The sequence below is a fragment of the Bos grunniens genome, chromosome 12, assembly GCF_055505025.1.
Source record: "Bos grunniens cultivar Pamir isolate PY7600 chromosome 12, Bosgru_T2T1.0, whole genome shotgun sequence".
Taxonomy (NCBI): domain Eukaryota; kingdom Metazoa; phylum Chordata; class Mammalia; order Artiodactyla; family Bovidae; genus Bos; species Bos grunniens.
Genome location: NC_141176.1, coordinates 85390615 through 85410176, shown reverse-complemented (window position 1 = coordinate 85410176; position 19562 = coordinate 85390615). Strand labels below are relative to the sequence as shown.

Sequence of the window (19562 nt, the reverse complement as noted above, 5' to 3'; positions counted from 1 at the left end):
TTTTATGTTGCATTTATTTCCATTCTTTACCAACCTCTTCTCTGAAATATTTGGCTGAGCTATATGAAATCAAGATTTGACCTCCAGAAATCACAGTTTTCATTTGGTTCAAGCTAAAGAATTACATTTTCTATTTCCTGTTATAAAGTCTTACAAAAATCTAAAATTACAGACATATACCTATAGTCTCACTAATTATAAAAGTCAGATGTTTCTTATACTACTCAGGCAGAATTGACAAATTCTGTCATGTACCTCTGTCATATACTTCAAATTATAAGGCCACTCCATCCTTAAAAGTTCAAAACATTCACATGATTAAAAGTAGAAAACAAAACTTTATTGATGAAAACTTCTTAAAAGTTCCAGTATGAAGTAACAAAATCAATGACCTACAAATCTCTTTCAGTCCTTGACCTTTCAAGCAAAATATTCTCTTCAGAAAAATGCCCATTTCATAATATCCCCATCTGTAGGCTAGGAGTATCTGAGTGGATACATGGATATAAAATTCAAAAGAGAAGGAAATGAAAATATTTTCAAAATAAAAATCTGAACCCTTTCCTTGAGGTGTATTGCAATATGGTTACCAACATATTCAGCACCTTGTAATAATCAAGTTACTGACTGGAGTCCTGGAACAGCCCCTGGAATGAAAGGACAAAAGATCCTAGTTGTTCATGAGTCACAGGTTGGCAGAAGAAGAAAAACTGACAGCAACTGGACAGGAGCTCAAATACATGAAATCCACACGTTCTGAACAATTACACACTCTCTTCAAACAGCTAATAGTCTATATGGTTTTACAAAAGGAAAGAGCTCAGAGCCTGGAATACGGATAGTTGCCCTCTGAGTGATGGGCAGTCCTAACACATCTTAATGCTTTTTTTTATCAACACATGACTCCATATGGGGGGACCAGTCACATATCACATCTCACCTCAAAGGTTACTTTGGGTGTAGAAACTTCAGGTGTCACTTGTTATTTTGTTGTTTTAGTTGCTAAGTCATGTCCGGCTCTTCTCGACCCCATGGACTGTAGCCGCCAGGCTCCTCTGTCCATGGGATTTCCCAGGCAAGAATACTGGAGTGGGTTGCCATTTCCATCTCCAGGGGATCTTCCCAACCCAGGGATCAAACCCATGACTCTTGCATTGGCAGGCGGGTTCTTTACCACTGGGCCATCAGGGAAACCCACTTGTTCGTTTACTCTATCCCTAAACCAAGGTTTATTGTAGACTTATGGAAGTCTTTCAAGACCTAAAGTTCTTGTCAATATGTAACAACAACATACCAAGAAAGTCCAGAACACCTGAGTTGATGCAGGAAGTCATCCATCTGCACCAGCAGAAAAGATCAGTGCCTGGAGTCTTTTCTCTTTTGCCTCTTTATTGAGAATCCTGAGAAAGTTAATCAGGAAAAATACGAGGCAGGCAAGATACTGCTACAAGTAAAAAGGAATTTCTAGACTCACTAAGTTATTTGAAATGAGCTTTAACCCAAGAGAAAAACTAGAAGTCAACAGCCCCAATTTTCTTTAAAGGACAGAGAGTGAGTACCTTAAATTTTGAGCTTAGGAATAAAACTGCAACAAATATCTGGGGGTCAAGTCATGAGAAGTCCCTTCATGCTTAAGTATTTCAAATCATGATGTTATTGAATGAAATTGTGTCTGATTTGTTTATATGTAATTTTATTGGACTTTGCAAAACTGTCCAGAATGTTTATATACTCTTAATTTTAAAAGGACAAAAAAAAAATCTGTGCTTATCTGTTTATATGTCTGAAATCACCCATCCTATTCATATACAAGCTTATTTACTGGAGGAACTACAAGGTTATGTTTTGCCCCACAAGATCTGTTCCTATTTAACATAGACTTAAAATCTCGTACTGCCTTAACGCAGTCCTGCATCGACCAGCTGTGTGTGTGACCCCCAGCGTAGGGACCCAGCATGGTCAGTCATTCCCCTCGTAATCACTGTAACCATGGTAGCCACTGTTCCTTCTCTCGTGGATACTGGACATCTTTTTCCATGTTGAGTCCTGATGGAAACCAGTACTAAAAGACCGGCCCAGGCGCCCGTGCTGCTTCTTGGAGATATTGTCCTCACTCTCAGATTTGGCAATTCCATGGGCATGCATTGGAGGCTGTGATTCCTGTCTAATAGTTCCAAACGGAAAGTTCCAAAGGCCAAATCTTTGCCAGCTAAGTCTCTGGAATGCTATGATGCAATGCAAGTTTCCTCCAACCTAAGAAGAAAAAAAAAATGTTGGGTTCAGAAAACAAGAGGAAACTAGTTATACTATGTGGGTTCCAATGAATTCTCTTATTTTCCCTCCTTCATGCATGCATGCTCAGTTGTGCTGTCTTTGCAACTCCATAGACTGTAGCCAACCAGGCTCCTCTGTCCATGGGATTTTTTCCCCGCCGTCATCTGCATCTAAATAGTATTTATCCTTTCCGACATCATCAGATCACACTACCCAGCATCTTTCCTGACCAGCTGCCTTTACAAAAATATAACAATGTCCACAGGAGCCAAGACCCCTTCCCCGCCCCCATTTGCCTCTCTACCTCTCACTCACGCTCGGTGCTCCCACATTGCCTAATCCAAACACCAAGATCATTCCTCTTCCTCTCCCCACTATGTGTTCTTCACATGTTAGTGGGATTATAGCGACGGGCTGTCTCCTCAACCCACAGAACATACCATTCCCTGAGAACCACCCACAGAGGCCTTGTTGGTAAACACGGCTCTGCCCCAAGGCCACAGTTAATGCCCCGGGAGTCAGCACCTGACTCCAGCTGGGCCACCACTACAGAACTGGGCTGGAGGCAGGCCCGTCTCAGTCTAGACTGTTCTTCTGAAAGGGAGACCTAAGTTGAAAGACGATGATCTTCAGGAAGCAAAGAGAAAGACAGCTGAGAACGAGATAGACTAGCTCCCTGCCCCTGATAACATTTCTGCCTGGCACCTGGCTGGACTTCTTGCCTTTTTTAAATTTTAAATTAGAAGATAATTACTTTACAATATTGCAGTGGTTTCTGCCATACATCATCATGAATCAGCCACAGGTATACATTGGTCCCCTCCCTTCTGAACGTCCCTCCCTCCTCCCACCCACGTGCCACCCCTCTAGGTTGTCACGCAGCACAGGCTTTGGGTTCCCTGCATCATACAGCAAATTCCCATGAGCTATCTATTTTACATATGGTAGTGTGTGTGTTTCAGTGCTATTCTCTCAACTCATCCCACCCTCTCCTTCCTCCACTGCGTCCAAAAGTCTTTTCTTTATGTCTGTGTTTGCGGCCTTGCACGTGGAATCAGTACTATCTTTCTATACTCCATATATATGCGTTAGTATACAATATTTGTCTTTTCTCTTTCTGACATACTTTATTCTGTATAAGAGGCTCTAGGTTCATCTACTTCATTAGAACTGACTCAAATGCATTTCTTTTTATAGCTGAGTAATATTCCATTGTGCATATGCACCGTAACTTCTTTATCCACTCATCTGTCAATGGACATCTAGATTGCTACCCCGTCCTAGCTACTGTAAATTTCCTTTTAAAGACACGTGTCCTTGGTTTTCACTTTTCTGTCTAAAATGGTCTGAACTGGGTTTCTGTTATTTACAACCTAGAGTGCTGACGAAAATGACTGCATTTCAGCCAGTTGAGAAATACTTCCACACACAGTGCGATTCTTACCTTCTTTGTCTTTCGGTACTGCAGCCCCCTCTCTAAGTGCCGGATATCTAGATATTCTGGATTTTGAGTGTTTAGATCAGTAACAATATCTGCCCATCTATTGTTAAGGAAGAATAAAGCACAATTTTCTTTAGGTTTAAAATACTTTTAAAAAGTAATGGAACTTTTCACATGAGCAATTTGCTACAACAGTTCCATGGCAATAATTCTTCCATCAGAGGATTACTTCATCTATTAGGTTTTCATAAATCCTCTTTTAAATGACAGTTCTCTTTATCCAACTAATGCCAAGGTTAAAAATGGTTACTCTCCACATGAAATAAAAATATATATCAACCTGTTAAGTGACATCCTGCAGGCTGGTGTGGAAACATTCCATATTTTCTTTTTAATTGGAGTCAAGTACATTTTCAAAAGTTTTCTAAGTTAGTATGCCTTTATCCATAAACAACATGATTGATGGTATAGAAAATCCAAAACAATTACAAATTGCTTTGTATTGCAAATCTGTTACTAGAACTAACAACTGAATTTGATAAAGGTGTAAGATTTAAGGCCTATATAGAAAAATCCATTGTATTTTTGTACACTACCAGAAAATAATTGGGAGATAAAATGTTTTAAAAATCAGTTTATAGGAACAATATTCAATATTGTAATAACCTATAATGGGAAATAATTTAAAAATATATATGTGTATATATATAACTGAATCACATTACTGTACACCTAAAACTCACACAACATTGTAACTCAACTATTACTTCAACTAAATCAATTTACAATAGCATCAAAAAATATAGGAAAAATTTTTAACAAAATATATATATAATTCTATGCTGAGAAATACCATTGCCAGGAGAAATTAAAGCTCTAATTAAGCGGAGATACAGTCTATGTTTATAAAGAGAAAACTCTACATTATTCAGATGTAATGCTCCCCAAATTAAACTATGGATTCTATGGATTCTATTCTAATTAAAATTCCAACAGGCTTTTTAGCAGAAATTGAGAAAAAAGTGGAGAGGGAAGGGTTAACATACTTTTTACAGTGAATAGCAGGATGTTTTCTACTTGATTCTCCAATTAAGATCCAATATTCTACTTCCTGTGGTGTGAGGGGACCCCTGCTAGATATAAAATACATTCACAGTAAGCTTCATAAAGTCATTCACTCTCTTGAAAATATTACTTTAATTATATACTGATAAAACATACACTGAAGTTTATGCAGAAATAGCATTCATTAGTACTAGAATAGAACTGGAGTTAAGGTTTGAACAAAACTCCAGAGGCCATTAAAGAGGAAGCATAAATTAGGTAGGGCTTGATCCCTTGTTACAAAATGTTGTTGTTTACTTGCTAAGTCGTGTCTGACTCTTTTGAGACCCCATGGACTGTACCCCACCAGATTCCTCTGTCCATGGTATTCTCCAGGCAAGAATACTAGAGTGGGTTGCCACTTCCTTCTCCAGGGGATCTTCCCAACCCAGGGATGGAACCTGCCTCTCCTGCATTTCAGGCAGATACTTTACCACGGAGCCACCAGGGAATCCCGAGAAAAGCCTAATAAACCAAACACAATTCTGCAAAAGATTAAGCTACAATGTTTAAAAGGATAGTCTTACTTGATGTAAGGAAAGCAAATCATCAAGTCTTCCAATGTCTAATGAACCAAATATTTCATAAATGCTTTCAACAATATATTTTCCTGGTGAAGTATGCACATAAAATATAAAAATGCTTACCTATATGCTTTATTTGCCTTGACAGGGGTTGCTTCAAAGCCAATTGGACAAAAATAATGATTTTGGCAATGATAGATATAAGCTAATGATTCATCTTTCAATCCATGAGTTAACTTTGACAAGGCCCCAGATGCTACAAAAAAGCAAAAACAAACCAACTGAGGGACCATAAAACACTGTCTATGCTTCATACAAACAATTATACAATACATATGTTGTATATTATATATATATATATATATATATATATATATATATATACATACACACACACACACAAGTAATTATACAAACAGTTAAGGACTCAAAGGCAGAAAAGACATTACTTGGGACAAATGGACATTGCTGGGGAAAAAATGAATAACTATTGATAGATTTTTTTTAAAAATTAATGTATTTCAATCTTACCCTTTAGACTGAAATTCAGATAAACTGAATAGCAAACTAAATAACTGAAATATGTCCTTGATTACCAAAACCTTCAAATAACACATATGCTTGTCTATAAAAGTTAATACTTGGTATGTATAGCAAGGGTCTCAACTTCTCTGATTGTATACATCTGTCACTAGAAATTTCTTTCTTTTTTTTTTTTTTGTGCAAAAATCCTGTTACAAAATTTATTCGTGAAAGCATTCAGACACGTTGAGGTTTCGAAAGATGATATGCAGGTTTCACTACAAGGTGCAACAGAAAACCCTACTGGGAGGACGGGCCGGCGGGCGCGGGACACGGGCCGGGCGCGGCTCCAGCCAAAGTGAGACAAGGACGCTTCATCGGGGACAAACTTGAAATAATTTAAAGCTTCATGAGGCGCGATATGTTTCCATTTAAAACACTAAGAAATAGTACCATCGATGAAAACAGGAAAATCAACTTCTAAGTGTACCGAAGGGGTCGTAGGGCACTCAGGAGGAAAAAAATCTGCATTTGCTGAGGTACAAACAGAGGGAGTGTTCCCGAAGAGGGGCATTTAATTATTATTAATGGCAAACCCTGCAGATACAAAATAAAACCCAAATCACTGGTCACATAATTCAAAATTTACATGTAATAAAGGCAAGGCAATAGACTCAAGTTATGGCCTGTCAAATATTTACTCCACTGACGGTATCTACAGAAGCACTTGGCCGATGTGTGCACAGTGATTCCTATGCACGCCGAGAGGGTTTTCCGTAAAAATGACGCTATTTACAAGTCTGTACACTGATCCACCAGAGCGATTTCTCCATCTCCTGGGGTGGGGGTGGGCGGGGCGGGGGAGGTGCTTATCAACGTAAAGCAGGATACCTGAGGTTTCATTTCTTCAGTCGCCTTATCATAATCCCAGATACACATTTCAGGGTTTATTTTTGTTTTCAAAGACACTTTCCTTGATATGTGCACTATGGTTAAAATTAAAAACGAGAATAATAAAATAATCGCTTGGAGGAGCTGGCCTTCCCCCACCCCATCCGGAGTCCATCAGGCCCCAGGCCAGCAGGGAAGGGCTGTGGGGCCCTGGACAGGCGACCCTGCGGCGGGAACCGCCCCCGATGGTGCGCCTCTTCAGCGGAGTCAGCAAAGGCTCTCGTTGAGTTTTGAAAAGGAAGAGGGTGAAGAAGGAAAAAAATAAAAGGAAAAACAAAACCCCAAATGCCAAAGGGATTTCAATGGGATGAAGTTCCTCCACCACTTAGAGATTATCTCTGCAGCCGCTGCACCAGCTGGGCCACCATGGTGTCAGAGATGCCGGAACAGGCCTCCTCCGCCAGGTAGATGGCCCCGCGCAGCTCCTCGATGGAGCCCAGGTTTCCTCCACACGCCTGGCTCTTCTCCTTCAGCTCTGCAAAGAGCGGAGAAATAATTGTAGATAAACACTGGGAGAAAGGCCTCTTTGGGATGTCTTTCATCTTGTTTCTTTCCAGATCCGACGGCTGGAGATCTCCGTTCTCCAGACTCTTTGGATCCTTCTCCCGGATCGTGAAGATCCAGTCCCCCGAGTCGCTGCCTCTGGAAGCCTGGCCGTCTGTGTGCGTCTCTGTGTCGGAGTCTTCCGAGCTGGAGTCTTCGTGGCTCTGCTCGGCCTTCCACCTCTTGTACCTGTCGATGAGCTCGGTCAAGTAGGATGTTTTCTTTGCGTTGCGGATTATGAACTTGTGCTTCAGTAACTCCTTAGCGGTGGGTCTAAAGCTCGGCTCCTTGTTCAAACAGGCCTCCACGAACTCCTTGAGGGGTTTGCTGTAGTTCCCTTCCAGCGTCGGGGGGTTGTTCTTTGGGATAAGGAATAGGACCTTCATGGGATGCAGCTCGGAATGCGGCGGCTTCCCCTTGGCAAGCTCGATGGCCATGATGCCCAGGGACCAGATGTCCGCCTTTGAGTCGTAGGCTGACTGCTTGATGACTTCAGGCGCCATCCAGAAAGGGGTGCCCACGAAGGTGTTTCTCTTTATCTGGGCGTCTGTCAGCTTGCCCGCCACTCCAAAGTCCGCCAGCTTCACCTCCCCGTGTTCAGAGAGCAGGACGTTGGCAGCTTTAATATCTCTGTGAATTTTCTTCTCCGAATGCAAATAATCAAGTCCTTTCAGTATTTCTCTTAATATAGTAGCAATCTGGGTTTCATCTAAAGGGCCAGGTTCTAAGAGGTCCAGTGCAGAGCCCCCGCCAAGATATTCCATTATTATCCACAATTTAGTGTCCTGCATGCCGGGCAGGCCCAACTGCACCGGGGAGTGAGCCATGGCGGTCAGGACGGCCACTTCCTGGGACTGGACGGCCGGGCCGCGGCGATCCGCGCGGGCGACGAGGCCCGCGGGCCACGCGCAGCCCTCCTCGGGCGGCCGGGGGCGGGGGATGGGGGGCCGGCCGGCCGGAGCCCGAGGCCACCCTAGCCCCCCGTGGGTCCTGGGCCGGGCGGCGGGCTCAGGGGCGGACGGCGGACCTCGTCTCCATGCACCGCGCCGGGGAGGGGCTGCGAGGAGCGCGGGGCCTCCCCGCGAGCGGCCGCCGCTGCTGCTGCTGCTACCGCCGCTGCTGCTGGGCTGGAACCCGGCGGCCTGGGCCCGCGCGCTGGCGCCTGGAGCCGGAGTGGGGCGCGCACCGCCGGCCGAGCCCCTAGAAATTTCTAAGTAAGCATGTTTGTTTATAAACTATGTATATTGACTACTAATTTAAAAGATAAACAAAAATAGGAATTTTTAATTAGATTAAAATGTAGATATTCTAATTCATTCTTCCCAGACCACAGAGATCACTCCGTAAAGCTGTCATATGCAAACATCCCAATTTGGAAACCACTGAAGTATATGGACAAATACAAACTCCAAACAATTTCCAAAGATGAAAACTTTCTCCCATTAATACACATTACAATCCTTTCTACAAAAATCACCCAAATTAGAGGAACGGTTTTCACAAGCCAAGTGGTAAGAACATCTTTATAGAAACTGGCTGGTGAACCACTGCATCCCCTTATAACTGCTTCTCCTTGTTTCTTTCCAGTGGCTGCCTGTATTAGTTACAAAGTAATTTCAAAAGTATTACATAAGAAACCAGTTTTTAACCACCACTCAATACTTAAAGCCATTAACTGAAGTTTCATTAACTTGCATCTCCTGGAAGAAGCTAAATTATTTATGAACAAATAGCCCATTAAGACAGGAAATCCTAAAAATTGTTGAAGTAGACGAAAATTTCCAAGTTATGGCTTTTCTGATGGACTTTCTGGCCACTGAAATAGCTGAAGCCCAAGAACAGCTGGTCAATGGCTGTAACAGAGCCAAGAAGGTGGGAGCCCACCCCCAACCCCCAGAGATACACACAATTTGTGAGTTCCATGGAGACCATAACATTTCTGTCTCAAGCTCTTTCTCCAAGGTTTCAGCTAAGAGATTTTTACTCATAGATTCACCATAGATTTTTACTTCATTATGTGCATTCCTGCAGGCAAGGCAATCTTTTCTACCACAATCTCTATTTCATAATGATAAATAAATCTTTCTGCTGTTTTGGGCTGAGTTCCTCAGACAAACTAAAAACCGACACCCAAGGACAGTTCTAAATGAATTCTAAGAACTAAAATTAAGAAGATGATCAGTATTTCATTTCCATAGCTGAACTTGGTTGTAGATATATTCCAGAATAGTAAGCAAATGTAAATAGATTTGGACTCTTCATAAACCCAGTAAATACTAAAGATTCTTACACATATAACTGGCTTAGGAAGAACTCTTGAAATCTTTGTCAGACTGTGAAAATGCCATATAAAAAGTTACCCCAGATAACTAAAACTTCCTGTGAAAGAACTTTATTGTAACTTTTTAATGGAAATCTTTATTTCACACTTCCCTCCTTAAGTCAAATATAATCCAAAACAGCTGATTTCCTTATTGGGATTATGAATAGGAGTCACATTAATGTCTGGAATATATTCAGGGGCAAATGAGATAGAAGTGAAAGTTTGCCATCATTAATATTCATACTATTTCACCTGCTACAAATACTCTTAGACTATGTCCTAGTTTTCTAGAGGACACGAGGTGGGTTTTCTTCTATGAAGTAATGATCATGCTACTCAGGTATATCTTTTGTTATTATTTCAAAGTACATGACAACGTTCTGATGGACTTAGATTGTTGTTGTTCAGTCACTAAGTCTTGTCTGACTCTTTGCAACTCCATGGACTATAGCCCCCCAGGCTCCTCTGGCCATGGGATTTTCCAGGCAAGAATAATGGAGTGGGTTGCCATTTCCTTCTCCAGGGCATCTTCCTGACCCAGGGATCAATCCCAGGTCTCTGGCATGACAAGCATATTCTTTACCATCTGAGCTACCAGGGAAGTCCTGGATCAGGGCATTACCCTTGCTACTACTCAACTCTGGCGCTGTAGCTGAAAGCAGCCACAGACAGAAACAGCCGTGGGCCGTGTGTAAGCAAATGGATATGTCTATGTGCCAATAAAACTTTATTTATAAAATAAAGTGGGCTGTTGTTTGCTGCGTGCTCATGGGCTGTTGTTTGCTGACCTCTAATTCAGATCAGTAATTTTCAGATTTATTTTGACATGGAACACCTTCTGCAAGGAAAGTTTACATGTCTGGCCAGTTCATAAAAAGGATCAAAGCTGTTACTGTGGCCCAAAAGGAGGTAGGGAATCTACGGGCTCACTCCTCTCCCCTCACCAGCCCTGAAGCACCACCATAGAATTCCCAGGACTCAACTGAGCACAGAATGAAAAATCACTGAGCTTCCTATCAATGGAAGACCACACTCCTGATAAAGAAGCGGGATAGCACCTCTTTAGAAAGGTAACAATGTGTGCGTGCTAAGTCACCTCATTTGTGTCCAACTCTTTGTGACCCCATTGACTGTAGCCCGCCAGGCTCCTCTGTCCACGTGATTGCCCAAGCAAGAATATTGGAGTGGGTTGCCATTTCTTTCTCCAGGAAATCTTCTTGACCCAGGGACCAAATCCACCTCTCCTGCATTGACAGATGCTTCACCACTAGCACCACCAGGGAAGCCCACGGTTACTATTTGCGCTGTGCTTTGTCATTCACTTGTGTCTGATTCTCTGTGGTCCCATGGACTGCGGCCCGCCAGGCTCCTCTGTCCATGGGATTCTCCAGGCAAGAATACTGGAGTGGGTTGCCATGCCCTCCTCCAGGGATCTTCCTGACCCAGGGATCAAACCCATGTCTCTTACATCTCCTGCACTGGCAAGCTTTACCACCAGCACCACCTGGGAAGCCCAGAAAGGCCACAGCAGTAGTTCTCAAACCTGAGCAGGAAGGGCTTGTTAAATAACAGATTGCTGATACCTAACCCCTCGGTGACTGACCCAGTAGGTCTGGAGTGGGGACCGACAATTTGCATGTCTAACACATTACCAGACAATGCTGATATTCATCCAGGGGTCACATCTTGAGAGCCACTGGTCTAAGGTTAACAGGAAATTCTTACTGCACTCAATTCAGGAAGCAAATTAATGAACAGCTACCAACTATTGGGTTAGCCAAAAAGTTCATTCAGGCCTTTCTGTAAGCTGTATCATGACGTTTTCTGTAACAGGAAAACCTGAATTGTTCGGCCAACCCAATATATCAGGAACCATAAGGAAACAAAAGGCAAGGAATGCATAGTACCTCAAGTTGCCCTCGTAGAGAAGATAAAAGAGGTGACTTGGATATAGGGTGGAAAAAATGCAAAAAAAAAAAAAAAAGGGGGTGTAATTCAAAGAAGAAAGAGTACCTTGTGTTTAAGGAATCAAGAAGGGGGTGGCATTCAGGACAGAACAAAATCAAGTGGCAGGATTCTGACAACGCAGAGGAAGGAGCATGTGGAGAAAACCACACTACTGCATGGGAGGGAGATAGTCAGGGAAGAGCACATCGTCTGGTCCAGAATGGAGGGCACATAGGCCTCTTGTAGGACACCCCCAGAAATTCAGTGTAAGGTCAGAAAAAGATCACCTTCTGAAATAAAACACACCACTTAGTACATTAAGGCAGTCATCCTAGACAGTGATGCTACCTAGCAGAAGACAAACGAATGCATTACAGATGGAAACTAAATTCAGACTGATGTGGGGTCTAAACCACATCAGGATGTGGAGTCAAGAGGATATCAAGAATCTGAAACTTCAGCGACACAGCAGCCACTGCCAAATGCAGAGCCGTGATGCGGATGGTATAGAGAAAGCAGAGCAAAACTACCAGAACGTGCCGGCCCGCTGCCCCGCGAGGAGCAGTGCGCGTCCTGAGCAGCCGTAGAGGAAACGCTGGTGCCTTTGATCCTGTATTTCTCACTCTCAGTTAATATATTGGCATTCTGATATTCTGTGAGCCTGCTGAGTCAGAGTATTCTATAAGAACAGAACTCCAGAGAACTCTAAAAGAACTTATCAAAATGTATTTTTATACCTTCAAAGACAAGAACTGGATTTTGTAATCTAGCAACACAGTATCATCCTGCAAGGTTCTTAGACCCTGGAGTCTTCTAAATTCAACTGGTACATGCAGGACAGCATCAAAAGACCAATCTGCTCTCGCCTGGGATGGTGCAAAGGACTTGACGCTTTCAGCAAGTTACACAGAGACCCCAAAGTAGGAAAGGATATATTAGTGCCACACACGGAAAAGATTTATTTGATCTTGTGTCTAATAAGAACTGGAGAAAACCAGAGGATGAGGAAAACAGAATATAAATGCACAGTCCACTCAAGATGCACTGAGACACTACAGTTAACTGGTAGTTATGTCGGGATAGGGCAAAGGTATCTATTAGAAGAATAAAAACGAAATACAGGAATATTAGTGTAATTTTCAAGCGAGCTGTTAAAAACAAATGAATCCAGATGTTCCTGGCACAAAAGCTGATAACTAAGGGAACCAACAGTTTGACGTTTTACTCTAATAAGTAACAATAATAGGAAGTGAATAATAATAAGTGAACCAATAGTTTGACATTAATGTTGACAACTTATGGCACAAAATTTTGTGAGTCATTACTAAGTACAGCTCTTAAAAAATGCTTCAACTCATATTCACAGTCAAATCTGTTAATTTTTGTTAAAATCCCTGGATTTTGCTTTTATTCCATGAGTGAGGGCTTCCCACGTGGTTCAGTAGGAAAGAATCTGCCTTCCAATTCAAGAGACACAGGTTCAATACCCAGGTCCGGAAGCTCCCCTGGAGAAGGAAATGGCAACCCACTCCAGTATTCTTGCCTGAGAAATCCCACGGACAGTGAAACCTGGCGGGCCACAGTCCATGAGGTTGCAAAGAGTTGGACATGACTGAGCGTGCACAAGCTCAGTTCACATTTCCTGAAGGCCCATAGGAAATGAGCAAATCAGCCACAGAAGAGGGAGTTCCAAAATCTAAGAAGTGTAGTCACCAGGAAAATGTAAAGCCTGTTGAAGAAAACAGGCCCTTAAAAATAACCTAAGCATGGGACTTCTGTGGTGGTCCAGTGGTTAGGACTCCGAGCTGGCGCTGCAGGGAGTGTGGGCTCAATCTCTGACTGGGGAACTGGAATCCCACATGCTGTGCCACAGGGCACCCCACAAAAAAAATCTAAACAAACAAAAGATACATTTCAAAGTAGTTTTTTTAATGCACACTAACAACTGGCCACGGTTTTCACTACTGAATATTCCAGAGACAAACGAGAAAAGCCTATCTCTGCAACTCTGTCTTCTACAATGAGATGGAACAGGAACGACTTCTGCTCGACACAGGTTAACACTCTCCACTCGGAATACAATCAGAAGTCCCAAGGGTCACATGGGTAAGGTCAGAGGGCATCATACATAGAATCAAAGGGTTAGTGAGGGAAGTCCCTATGACCAAGGAGCTGGGCAGACACATTAAAAAGATGCAACATCATATGAGGCTGCACGTCCTAAATGCCAAACAACAGACAAAAATGATCAGCATTACAGAAATTAAGAGAAATCCAAGTGTCAGATATAAGGCAGGGCTTGCTAAGGACCACTGAGCTTTGAAGAGGAAGATCAAGGGGGAAGTTGATCAGTTATCCTTCAGGAAAACACATGTAGAAAAAGACACAGTGATAATTCAAGTTTTGTAATAGGGAAAGTAAAAACAAGAACAAAACTGGGAAAATACAGTATTGAAATTTATTTAAAGAAATTATAGCAACAATTCCTCTCCTCCCATCAAAAAAAAAAAAAAAAAAAAGGAGGGATGGAGAGAAGAGCCTATCCCTCGAAGGAAAAACACTGATGTGTGTTGCAAAGTCTATCCTCACTTAGTTTTTCATTGCCTGATCAATTACTTAGAGAGGCTATGTTGATAGCCACCATGGAAACAGGAAAAATTATTAACATTATTAAAAAATTATTAACATTTAAGGCTCCCCTTTCCATGGAGTAAGGAAAGGAGAGCGAAGTTGCTCAGTTGTGTCCGACTTTTTTGTGACCCCATGGACTGCAGCCTACCAGGCTCCTCTGTCCATGGAATTTTCCAGGCAAGAACACTGGAGTGGGTTGCCATGTCCTCTTCCAGGGCATCTTCCTGATCCAGGGATCAAACCTGGGTTGCCCGCATGGCAGGCAGATGCTTTACCGTCTGAGCCTGACCAGGGAGGCTCCATGGAGAAAGGCCCCCTGCCACTGCACAGAGCTCAGTCAGTAAGAATAAAATTAACATTGATTGAGTCCTTACTCTGTCAGGCAAGGGGCTAAGTATATTACAAATACGTCTCCTTTTATCTTCACAGTGACCCTGTGGGGTGAAAATATGGAGACAAGGTCCACACTGGCTCAGTAAGATAACAGTCTACACTGGCTCAGTGAGGGAGAGTTTAAGCACCTTGTTCAGATCACAGAACCAGTATGTGCAGAAATCACTATGCGGACTCCAAGTCTGCCTGCCTCAAAAGCAGCTGGATACGCCTGCGAAAAGGCAACAGAAATAGACCCTGTTTATTTACCGTTACTCTGTGTTCAGTCCTTGAGCTTGGTAAACCAGGTACTCTCTCTGCTGACAAAGCCTCTGCTTGAGCAGACTTCAGTTTGATTTCGGATGCACGCAGCAGTAAGCGGCAGCTTGCAGCAAGCAGCAGCGAGTGCTAGCTGGAAGCAGGGGCTCTAACCACTGGGTCACAGGAGCCAGCAGTTAGGGCTAAGGTTCCTAGCCTTGCCTGCCTCGTCAGGAACAAATTCAGGCAACCAGGCAGAAGATAAAGAGTAAAGTAAAAAGTTTATTGAAAGGAAAAGTACATGCGGAAAGGCACATGGGCGAACTCAGAGAGACAGTGGTGCCTTTGGGAAGTTTAAATCCTTTAGAAAGAAGCAGTTTTCCAGATCTAGACCTTACTTCAGGCCAATCACCTTGCTTTGTCTCCCCCTGGTTAATATGTTTTAGGACCATCCCCTGGGATGTGCACACACACCTTAGCCAAGATAGATCTCGAAGAGAAGGCTTCTGGGAGGAGCACAACTCATTATGGCCTAGAATTATCTTCTGACTTTTGACTCCAAGGAGCTTTCTGCACATGGGTTCAGTTCAGTTCAGTCGCTCAGTCGTGTCCAACTCTTTGCGACCCCATGAATCGCAGCATGCCAGGCCTCCCTGTCCATCACCAACTCCCGGAGTTCACTCAGACTCACGTCCATCGAGTCAGTGATGCCATCCAGCCATCTCATCCTCTGTCGTCCCCTTCTCCTGCTGCCCCCAATCCCTCCCAGCATCAGAGCCTTTTCCAATGAGTCAACTCTTCACATGAGGTGGCCAAAGTACTGGAGTTTCAGCTTTAGCATCATTCCTTTCAAAGAAATCCCAGGCTGATCTCCTTCAGATGGACTGGTTGGATCTCCTTGCAGTCCAAGGGACTCTCAAGAGTCTTCTCCAACACCACAGTTCAAAAGCATCAATTCTTCGGCGCTCAGCCTTCTTCACAGTCCAACTCTCACATCCATACATGACCACAAGAAAAACCATAGCCTTGACTAGACGGACCTTTGTTGGCAAAGTAATGTTTCTGCTTTTGAATATGCTATCTAGCTTGGTCATAACTTTCCTTCCAAGGAGTAAGCGTCTTTTAATTTCATGGCTGCAATCACAATCTGCAGTGATTTTGGAGCCCAAAAAAATAAAGTCTGACACTGTTTCCACTGTTTCCCCATCTATTTGCCATGAAGTGGTGTGACCGGATGCCATGATCTTCGTTTTCTGAATGTTGAGCTTTAAGCCAACTTTTTCACTCTCCACTTTCACTTTCATCAAGAGGCTTTTTAGTTCTTCTTCACTTTCTGCCATAAGGGTGGTGTCATCTGCATACGTGAGGTTATTGATATTTCTCCCAGCAATCTTGATTCCAGCTTATGCTTCTTCCAGCCCAGCGTTTCTCATGATGTACTCTGCATAGAAGTTAAATAAGCAGGGTGACAATATACAGCCTTGACATACTCCTTTTCCTATTTGGAACCAGTCTGTTGTTCCATGTCCAGTTCTAACTGTTGCTTCCTGACCTGCATATAGATTTCTCAAAAGACAGATCAGGTGGTCTGGTATTCCCATCTCTTTCAGAATTTTCTACAGTTTATTGTGATCCACACAGTCAAAGGCTTTGGCATAGTCAATAAAGCAGAAATAGATGTTTTTCTGGAATTCTCTTGCTTTTTCCATGATCCAGCGGATGTTGGCAATTTGATCTCTGGTTCCTCTACCTTTTCTAAAACCAGCTTGAACACCAGGAAGTTCATGGTTCACATATTGCTGAAGCCTGGGTAGTGTCTCCCTTATCAGACAGAGTTTTTTCCTTTCTTTGTCCTGGCCATGATTATGCCCTTGAGGTAAGGGACAAAGACTGGCTGTTTATCCTGTTTCTTGTTGGGTGTAAACTCCTCAACGGGCGCCCAGCTGTCTCTGATGTCAAGAAATGAAAATGAGTATACTACCCAAAGCAATTTATAGATTCAATGCAATCCCTATCAAGCTACCAATGGTATTCTTCACAGAGCTAGAACAAATAATTTCACAATTCGTATGGAAATACAAAAAACCTCGAATAGCCAAAGCTATCTTGAGAAAGAAGAATGGAACTGGAGGAATCAACCTGCCTGACTTCAGGCTCTACTACAAAGCCACAGTCATCAAGACAGTATGGTACTGGCACAGAGACAGAAATATAGATCAGTGGAACAAAACAGAAAGCCCAGAGATAAATCCACACACATATGGACACCTTATCTTTGACAAAGGAGGCAAGAATATACAATGGATTAAAGACAATCTCTTTAACAAGTGGTGCTGGGAAAACTGGTCAACCACTTGTAAAAGAATGAAACTAGAACACTTTCTAACACCATACACAAAAATAAACTCAAAATGGATTAAAGATCTCAACGTAAGACCAGAAACTATAAAACTCCTAGAGGAGAACATAGGCAAAACACTCTCCGACATACATCACAGCAGGATCCTCTATGACCCACCTCCCAGAATACTGGAAATAAAAGCAAAAATAAACAAATGGGACCTAATTAAACTTAAAAGCTTCTGCACATCAAAGGAAACTATAAGCAAGGTCAAAAGACAGCCTTCAGAATGGGAGAAAATAATAGCAAATGAAGCAACTGACAAACAACTAATCTCAAAAATATACAAGCAACTCCTACAGCTCAACTCCAGAAAAATAAATGACCCAATAAAAAAATGGGCCAAAGAACTAAATAGACATTTCTCCAAAGAAGACATACAGATGGCTAACAAACACATGAAAAGATGCTCAACATCACTCATTATCAGAGAAATGCAAATCAAAACCACTATGAGGTACCATTTCACACCAGTCAGAATGGCTGCGATCCAAAAGTCTACAAGCAATAAATGCTGGAGAGGGTGTGGAGGAAAGGGAACCCTCTTACACTGTTGGTGGGAATGCAAACTAGTACAGCCACTATGGAGAACAGTGTGGAGATTCCTTAAAAAACTGGAAATAGAACTGCCTTATGATCCAGCAATCCCACTGCTGGGCATACACACTGAGGAAACCAGAATTGAAAGAGACACGTGTACCCCAATGTTCATCGCAGCACTGTTTATAATAGCCAGGACATGGAAGCAACCTAGATGTCCAAGAGCAGATGCATGGATAAGAAAGCTGTGGTAGATATACACAATGAAGTAATACTCAGCCATTAAAAAGAATACATTTGAATCAGTTCTAATGAGGTGGATGAAACTGGAGCCTATTATACAGGGTGAAGTAAGCCAGAAAGAAAAACACAAATACAGTATACTAACGCATATACATGGAATTTAGAAAGATGGTAACAATAATCCTGTATGCGAGACAGCAAAAGAGACACTGAGGTATAGAACAGTCTTTTGGACTCTGTGGGAGAGGGAGAGGGTGGGATGATTTGGGAGAATGGCATTGAAACATGTATAATATCATGTATGAAACGAGTCGCCAGTCCAGGTTCAATGCACGATACTGGATGCTTGGGGCTGGTGCACTGGGACGACCCAGAGGGATGGTATGGGGAGGGAGGAGGGTTCAGGATGGGGAACACATGTATACCTGTGGCGGATTCATGTTGATATATGGCAAAACCAATACAATATTGTAAAGTTAAAAAATAAAATAAAATTTAAAAATGAAAAAAAAAGAAATGCAAAGAGGAGGCTGACTGTAAATTCCCCAACTTGGAGCCCACATATATCCTACCTCAAGTAAGGCATCACTGAGCCTTCTCAGCTAGGCTTGGACCTTGGGATTCTGTGTCCATTCTGGCTGAATCCAGTTTTAGCGAAAATTCTGCCAAAGTCACTTGAGAGAATCCCCCACCCGGATACCAGATCAAGGTCCTTATCCTTCACTCTTAAAGCCCAACCCTTAGACTGCCTGAGATAAGACCTGTTAGACTGGTTCAGCAAGGACCCTTGATGTCTCTTCTTAATAACCTTCCATCCATGGAACCCTCGCTTTGAGAGTTGGTTTGTTGTTTCAGGTTGAACCCGATTGCTCTCCATGACCCAGTTCCCCATTACAACAGTCTTCAATAGTCTTCCTTACCCTTTTGGCAAGTGTCGGAAGAACATTTTCTCTAACACTGTGTTGCAGGTTTCTGATCATAAATTCAAAAGGTGATTGTGAAATTTTAAAAATGGAAATGTTCAAATAATTCAAATTATTTAACTAGCACGTAACTAACACAATCCTTCGAATCGACTGCATTATTCTCTGTAACAACCAAGATCCTTTTATAACAGAACTGTGTCACTTTCACAGTTCATTGTCCTGTTGTTATATATTTTTATGCCACTCTAACAACAAATATTCTAAAATCCTTGCATTCCCTTTCAGAAAGAGGAAGTGCAAATTCCATGCTGCTTCCTGAAAGGATTTTAGTAGCAGCAAGCTCTCTCTCTCCCTCTCTCTCACACACACACCCCATGGGCCCAAAAAACACACCGTGCTAAAGCAGTGTTTATGACATGCCATAAAATTTTAAAAGTTCTACATTCAAAGAGGGAAAGAACTAAAAAATATTAAGCTGTACATTGAAAAGTACCCTATATTAATATTATCTATTATGATTTCCTCTTAGATAGAGTGATAGACTGTATTTTGAGTTTACAGC

The 19562-nt window shown here is 42.4% G+C and overlaps 1 protein-coding gene and 1 pseudogene across 9 annotated transcripts in view; both read right to left on the bottom strand.

Moving 5' to 3' along the window:
* Window positions 1-318: 318 nt before the first annotated feature.
* The window catches only part of BIVM (basic, immunoglobulin-like variable motif containing), a 38537-nt gene continuing 19293 nt past the window's right edge, over window positions 319-19562 (bottom strand). For 3 of the 8 annotated variants that reach the window (XM_086330544.1, XM_086330551.1, XM_086330545.1), the window contains 4 exons: window positions 5467-5599; window positions 4762-4848; window positions 3719-3815; window positions 319-2253 (listed from right to left, as the gene is read on the bottom strand). In XM_086330544.1, coding sequence (XP_086186670.1) covers window positions 1960-2253; window positions 3719-3815; window positions 4762-4848; window positions 5467-5599 — 611 coding nt within the window. In that variant the 3' untranslated portion in view covers window positions 319-1959. The remainder of the gene's footprint in view (window positions 2254-3718; window positions 3816-4761; window positions 4849-5466; window positions 5600-19562) is intronic. The other 5 variants (XM_086330546.1, XM_086330552.1, XM_086330547.1 and 2 more) reach the window with 3 other exon arrangements.
* Window positions 6984-8519, bottom strand: LOC147362027 (serine/threonine-protein kinase 24 pseudogene; annotated as a pseudogene). The gene has a single exon (XR_015138451.1). The product of XR_015138451.1 is annotated as a serine/threonine-protein kinase 24 pseudogene (transcript).